The following is a 7,500-nucleotide window of genomic DNA, read 5'->3' on the forward strand; positions in this document are numbered from 1 at the left end:
AAACAGATTAATTTTTCGTGAGCAGGCCTGCATGCTTTATCACTGCGGAGCTGGTGAGCAGTTCAGTTGGATCGAACGCAAATTTCCTCTCTCCAGCTTTGAAAACCCACAGCCCTCGGGCGGCTGCGTCTCGCAGTGAAACACACCTCGTGAAATTCGCATGGTGCCTGCGTTCACTCAGGATCACTCCACCGCCGCAGCACCAAGAGCCATGAGGGTGAAGGGAATTATGGGAAATTTACAAAAGAGTGCTGTCAGAAAGCGCTCTTTCTGGTTGATGGTTGCAAAACAAGTCCAGCTGCGTACTTTTAAGTGGGAGGCGGGTCTGAAAGATCACTGCGTAGGTTGACATGTTTGATTTGGCTTTGCTTCTGACTGCATTGCCAGGGTGTGCCAGCGTAAAAATGAGAGGGGAGGTGTATATTTCTGTACGTACGCGCGTGTGCATGTGTGTGTATGATAGTAGTGTTGTGCCGGATGCATGCTATGAGTTTCGGGTGCTGATCTGTGCTGTTGCTGTCTTCTGTCCCAGCTGTGATCACCGACAGGTTTCTGCTCCTCACCTTTGTGGAGAAGAACAAGGTTTGCCTTGTCCACCTGGCAGCCAGGAGAGGTCAGAGTTCCCCAGATCTGAACAGACGAGTGGAGAAGCTGTCCCTCTCAGAGCTGAAGGTAGAGCTCTGTCTCCACAACGCTAAAGCGCACAGCGCTAACGCGCACAGCGCTAACGCTCACAGCTCTCCTGCCTGCTGCTGCGTGTGCATGAGCTAGCGGCCGCATGCGTGACTGATTCCTGATAAGACCACTTAAAGCTCCCTCTTTACAGTTGGCTTTTACTGAAGCAATTAGACGAAGGCATACCACCATGAAGGGACACAACAGCAATTTCACAACCCCCCCCCTTTCCCCTCCAGCCATCTGGGAGCCAGCGTGCCCATAGAATAGCACTGGGATTGTTAGGCCTGTGACTGTGCTTTTGTGTGTCACATGTAGCATATCATTTCTGCCACTTGTTTTCATTATGTTCTCTAAAGTAAAAACTGCACAAATAAAAATGGCTCTGAGCTGTGGTGATATCCTTTTAAACGTGATTTGTTGTGGTTGTTATCGCCATGACGGGTCGTTCTCTCTGGCCGGTTGGCTTTGCGGTGCCGCGGGTGGATGAAGCCGCCATGTTTTGGACGGGGTTGCTGTCTGTGCTCTGAGGGACACACCGGTCGGGTCTCACCTGCACTGGGTTTTGAGAGGAGAGATTGGAGGGGGAAGCATGGGGAGTGTGTGCTACCAGCAGGCGAGAGGTGGGACCATAATTGCTGGGATTTCTTACATTGGGAGTGTTGGTTTGGCTTTTTCCATCAGTGAGTGGGAAGGGGTGTGCGGGGGTCAAGACTGCCCCCGCTCAGGGAAATAGAGATCTATTTTCTCTTTATTTTCTCCCAAAAAAATTTGGGCCTCATATAAATTTGGCTAAGGCTTTATTCGCTGTTTTTTTTTTAAAAAAGCATTAACCCCATTTTAATGGCCCAAGCTGAGTGGTGAGATCACAATTTGGATGAGGCTGATTATTCTCTAAACACAATACATAAATGCATCGGGCCCTTAACACCCATTGCACTCTGGCATTATCGCATTACTGTCAGCCTTTGTTGCGGCGCAGACAGGAATATGAAAGCAATCTATCCTGTAGTGAGGCTGGCTCCAGAAGCCAGGCCCTGATAAGGGGACCCCCCTGGCCTCGGCTACTGTTTGGTCCAGTAGTCTAAGCTTTGAGTCTAATCCCCTAGAAAGTGGTTTGATTATTGCTGACCAGCAAACGCCAGCAAGATGGCGAGTTGAGGGATAGAGAGAGAGAAGGGAAAAAAAGGCTGCATGCGCTCGCTGTTTTTTTGTTCTTGTTTCTTTATTTCTTCATTTTCTGTCCCTTTATTAATGACTTCCCTTGGAATGCCATGCAGCAGGAGTGTTGGTGTGTGCCCCGCTTATTTCTCATAGGTTTTCCAGGCCCTCGGAATGGTCTCCTGCCCAGCACAGTTTCCCCTTCCCTGTCCCTCTTGAGCGTGAGCAGACTAACAGCGCACAGCTGTGCTGTGTTCAGGTCCCTGGCCTCGGCTCAGATAGAGCTGTTTCAGCCCCTGAGAGTTGACTCGACTGCTGGAGATGAAGCTTTTGTATGAAAACGAGCCCTGTCTGATGCTGGGAAATCAGCTCAGGGTCCCATAAAGGCTGCGGCACGACCTTCAAATGCCTCATCTGACATTTTATTCATCGTTTTATTTAGCCGCTGTATGTTGCGTTTTTGTGTTTGATTGCACACAGGTGGAGATGAATGTCCCACCCGCTGCAGTGTTACCCTCCTCCGTCCCTTTGGGTGCATTTGCATTTGCATTTTCGTGTACATTTAGTCACTTGGCAGATGCTGTTATCCAGAGCCAGTGCTAAAATGCACTTTGTGGAGTGGCATGAAGGAGGGTACATAAAGAACACCACTGACCACATCCCAGTATCAGCCCCTGGCACAGCGGGCACGGTTAGGCTCCACACAAAACCGCAGCTGCAATTTGAAACCACAGTAAAAAAAGCAAAAGGAACAACTAAGTCTATGTATTCAAATTAAAGCACGCTGGAAAATATATCCAGGATCAGTAAAACATTATCCTTCTTTGGGCAGCAGTATGATGTAGAAGTTAGGAGCAGCAGGATCGTAGAGGTAAGATGCAGATCTAACCCAGAGTTTCTCAGGTGGGGAAACCCAGATTGCTTCAGTAGATATCCAGCTGTATAAACATGATATGAAAGCTGTGAAATTTGCTGAGGATAAAGGCCTCTGCTTTTTTCTGTAAATTAAATTAATAGTAATAATATAAATACACACACATACACACACACACCTTGTGCACTGATACTCTCCTCGCAGGCTTCAACAGGGCTGTTTTGGACGATGTTTTTGGCTGTTTTCGGCTACCTCTCGTCTCCGTGTCCACAGATCTCCTGCGTGGACCTACCAGGCCCGGCCGGACGCAGGCTGGGGCGGCGCGTGGGGCTCAACTGCTTGCAGGACGTGGCGATTTGCTGGTGGCCAGCCGTTAACGAGGAGGCCTGGCCTTGGTCTCCCGTCCCCAGCGAGGGAGACCGGGCCAACCTGGTGCTGCTGGCCTGCTGCGGTGCCGGCGGCCTCAAGGTAAACGCAAAGCCCGCCTCCGCCGGGACCCGGGCCGCCCACGCCGACGCGGCCGCGGTCTGCACCGCCAATCAGATCCAACCTGGAAAAGCGGAAAATGCAGGGAAAAATAAATATGATCTTGCAGGTCAATTAATAAATAGGGCATGACCTCTTAAATAATGGAGTGGATTTTAATGATGCCCAGGCGACGCTCGACTGATCAGGGAGGGAGGCAGCAGGCCAGGGAGAGCCTCTCCCCGTTTAACCCAATCGCTGCCACTCCCCGCGCACTCCACGCTGCCGCTAACTGCGAATGCGTCGGTGTTTGCCATTGGCCATCAGCGTGCCTGCGGCTCGTCGATGCAGTTCACCGATCGCAGGTCTGAAACGGCAAAGCCAGACTCGCAGTGTGTGCGCTTGTTTTCTCAGGACGCCGTTAACGGCGGCCGGGTCTGCGATGGTGGTACGCGGCCGCCGCGGTAGGTGTCTTGCTCAGAGAGCTGCCGTTCACGCTTCTCTCCGCAGCGGTGAGCCGGAGAGCGGGGCGCTGGATGTCTCCAGGGTGGCATCTTTTAAGGATGGGGAATTAAGCTGAGATTTGGGCAGAAGCATCCGCGGAATCCGCGGCTCTGCACAGCCCACCGATAGGCCGCCGCTCTCCTCCTCTTCACAGACGAATAATGCGATGCTGAACGCAGACGATCCCAAATTACCGAGCAGGCTTAGGCAAGATAGCAGCGCGCCTCTTTAAACATGCAAAACATTCTGTGGCGCACAGCGCGAAGGCAAAGACGGCGTTACCAATTGCATATGCAAGGAAACAAATGCAAAAAAATAATGAAATAAATAAAAGAACGCCGTGTATTTCTGTCTGCTTGGAGTGTGCCGAGGGTTTATCTTGGTCCCTCACCTAGTTTTTTTTTATGCGTAAAGAACATTAAAGTCGCCTTCCTTGCATCGGTTCTAATTAAAGTGTTTGTTGTCATTTTCAGATCCATGGTGTGAAATTAAGCTAGCAGTTTATGTAAAACCCATGGAGCAAATCAAACACTTTGCTCATCAGAAAGACAGCGACTTCAATCACTTCAAGCTCATATATATGTTCCTTTTGTTAAGTTTGCTATCTGCATGGTAAGCCAATTTTCTACTTAGTCTCCAGCATTTAAAAAGTGTTATTTATTTCACTATGTGGTCTTAATTCTTCCCCCTCGCTGATAAGCGCTGCCATCGCACACTGGGAAATATATGCTCATTTATGCAGGCATTTAACATTTTTAATGATTCCCAGTCACAGAATTTAATAATCTTAATAAAAAAGGCAGCAGATGTACATTTCCTTTCATATTCTGCGCTGTTGTTTCTCCGGTTTGTACTTTCCTCTTATTTATCACGTTTGTCTGTCTCCAAACGGTTTTCCCTCAGCTGTTTGATCCGAGTCTGTCTGCTTGGTCTGCCTTTTAAATTATTATACATTTATTTACCAGAGATGTGGGATCTTGATTTGTTGTTTTATTTTAAAGAAAGGGAAAGACAAATGTTGGCAAAGTCAAAATCAAAAGACAAGAGTCTGAGCTGTCTGAAATGGTGTGTTGTGTATGTCTGTCTGTAATGGTTAGCAGAGCAATGATCTCTGCTGGCCTTAAATAAACAGCAGACGGCAGCTTTTGTTTTTAACGGGAACCTTTCATATGATCAGTCTCTCCCCAGAGCAGCAGAGCCGCACACAAACTATTCATGATGAGGGAAATCAGAGGCAGGGTAACTGCGCTCTAATGGGTCCTTATTAACCATCATATTGGCTAAAGGGGGTTTGTTATTGATTTTTTTATGCAGGTATTCATAAACCGTGTATGAGTGCAGGCCACTCTTGATTTTGTCTAATAGGGTATCTTGGATTACTCTTTTGGAGCCTCCTAAATAAACCACGGAAACGAAGAGGCAGCAAATATTACAATTTGCATGTAGGTTTTGTTACCTGAACTGTCAGAAATGTCTGTGATGGTTATTACGGTAGTGATCTACAGCGGTCTTAAATAAAGAGCAATAAAAAGCAATAAAGAAACAACAGTGAGACCAGCACAGATCAGACTAAAGAGGTGATTATTTGGAAGGCTGTAAATTTTTCCCTTCTCGGTGCTGTGAGGATGAGTGTGTAAGAGGTGCTGGGGTGTTGAGGGGTCAGTGCGAACCTCTCTCGCGGTGTGGCACAGATTTCAGGGTGAGATACCTGAGCCACTGCACTGCCTGTACCGACAGAGCCAAGAAAGGTCCGGAAAAAGGGAGCGTGGCGTTTCCTTCATCTCGGCCGCTTTGATGGCCTTATCCACCTCCCTGCCCCGGCGACTGTCTCCCGGTCAGGTGGCAGGTGTTTGCAGGCTAACGCCCCCCCCCCCCTCCTCCCCAAGCCTGCATGCAACTCTCCATCTTTCCCTCCGTCCTCCCCTCCCCCCCTTCGTTTATCCCTCTTTCTCCCCCCCCCCAATCCCCCCCCCCCTGCTCTGCTCTCTGAGCTGGAAAATTGGCTCAAAGAGGGGCACTGCTGTGAACAAGGGCTGGTCACTCAGCTGGGCGACCCAGGGTTTATCTTTCATGGTACAAAAAAGTAAAGAAATGAAAGAGAAGAAAAGAAAAGAATAGTTTTGAGCAGTCACTGAAACCAATAACTAGGAGAGACCTACTTATCGTAGTTACTTTTTCCTCTGAGCCCCAGAGACGGTGTTTAGGGTCAGTGTTTTTAGCATCCTTAGCGAGTCCTCAGTGAGATTCCCATTGTGCTGCCTCCATTTGCGAAATAGAACGCTTTTGTTTCGAGAGCAGGGCCGATTCAAAGACATATCTCGTCTTTAGAGGTGTCATGTTTGGGGCGTTTTTTTATAAGGCAGTGAGGAAAAAGAAAAGAACAGAAAAAAGAATGGAGTGGTAAAGACTGGCTTGTTTTTTGTTTACTTGACTGCAAACGTGATCAGAGGAAATTCACTCCTTTCCTGTTTCTCAATAATCACATATCTTTCCTCCTCTGTGTGATTGAGTGGGGGGTCTGGGGGCAGGTCAGGCACTCTTCAGCGTGCGGGGTGGTTGCGCCCCCTAGCTGTGTGGAGGAGTGAAAGAGGGCGGAGGGTGAGGTGAGGGGGCAGTGTCTGGCCCAGAGTGAGGCCTGGGCCAGCTGCTGTCTGAGCCCCCAGCACAGAGGCCCGTTTCTGGGGCAGGTGCGTCTCAGTGGGGCTGCCACTGCAGTGAGCTGGCAGAGGTCCGGATCTCTCCACAGCCCTGTCAGCAACCCCCCCCCACCCCCCAGTGAGCTGCAGGAGCTGGCCCAGGGGATTATGGGAAAAAAAAATCATCTGCTTCCTCATACAGCCCGGCAACCCGCTTAACTCCCTTTTTGGCACTCGCTGACAGACACCAGCTTTGCGGCAGCAGATGCGCGGTTCTGCCTACGTGGCGAAATGAACGCCGCAGCATAACGGCAGCAAACCCAGCACTCTGACAGATACCGAGGCTTAAACTGCACCCAAAGTTTTCACTCCCAAACCTTTACCCAGTGCGCCACGGCAGGCCCACAATGGTCCTGTATCTTTTTGTCAGAGAGAATGAAATCTTTTTTTCATGTTAACATTGTCTGCAGTGCTCTAACCTCTGATTCTCTGTGTTGTAAGATGCGCGGCCCTGCAGGCCTCTGTTGGATGGTGGGGCTGTGTTAGGGGTTGGGTTAGGGTTGGGGTTAGGGTGGGGCTGTATTTTACGCCTCTCCCTCCTTGCTGACCCTACTCCTCCCCCCCCGCGCAGGTGCTGAGCTGCATCCGGACGGAGGGGGACCCGCTGGACTGCCGGTTCAGCCTGAGCCAGCCGTACCAGGTGCTGACGGTGGAGCTGGGGGCGCGGGACGCGGCGGCGGCGGACAGCTGCGTGTACGAGTGCGCACGGCGGCACCTGCAGCGCCTGGCGGTGACCAGCCTGCCCCTGTCGGCCCGGCCGGTGTGCTGCTGCCGGGACCACGCGGAGGGCGCGCTGCTGCTGGGGCTCCAGGACTCCTCGCTGGTGCTGTGGGACGGGCGGCGTGGCCTCTCCCTGCTGGCCCAGGTGCCCATGCTGCCCTCGCTGCTGGCCTGGCACCCCGCGGGGGCGCTTCTGCTGGTGGGGGGGGGGGCAGGGCGAGCTGCAGTGCTTCGACGCCGGCCTGTCCCCCGTCGCCCTGCAGCTGGTGGCCGAGGACCCGTCCCCCCGCCCTACTCTGCGTCTGTCCCAGCACCTGCGGGGCGCGGGGGGCCTGGCCGGGCTGCAGTGGGGCGCCGAGGGGCTGGAGGTGCACGACCTGCTCTTCCTCACCTTCCACAGCGGGC

At 51.6% G+C, this 7,500-nt stretch overlaps 1 protein-coding gene across 1 annotated transcript in view; it reads left to right on the forward strand.

Moving 5' to 3' along the window:
* LOC118790265 (WD repeat containing planar cell polarity effector) overlaps positions 1-7,500 on the forward strand; it is a 51,088-nt gene that overhangs the window by 19,141 nt on the left and 24,447 nt on the right. The window contains 4 exon segments of the mRNA XM_036547170.1: positions 533-672; positions 2,984-3,178; positions 6,947-7,297; positions 7,299-7,500. The exon segment at positions 7,299-7,500 is cut by the window's right edge and continues 27 nt beyond it. Coding sequence (XP_036403063.1) covers positions 533-672; positions 2,984-3,178; positions 6,947-7,297; positions 7,299-7,500 — 888 coding nt within the window.

The sequence above is a fragment of the Megalops cyprinoides genome, chromosome 15 (genome assembly GCF_013368585.1).
Source record: "Megalops cyprinoides isolate fMegCyp1 chromosome 15, fMegCyp1.pri, whole genome shotgun sequence".
Classification (NCBI taxonomy): Eukaryota; Metazoa; Chordata; class Actinopteri; order Elopiformes; family Megalopidae; genus Megalops; species Megalops cyprinoides.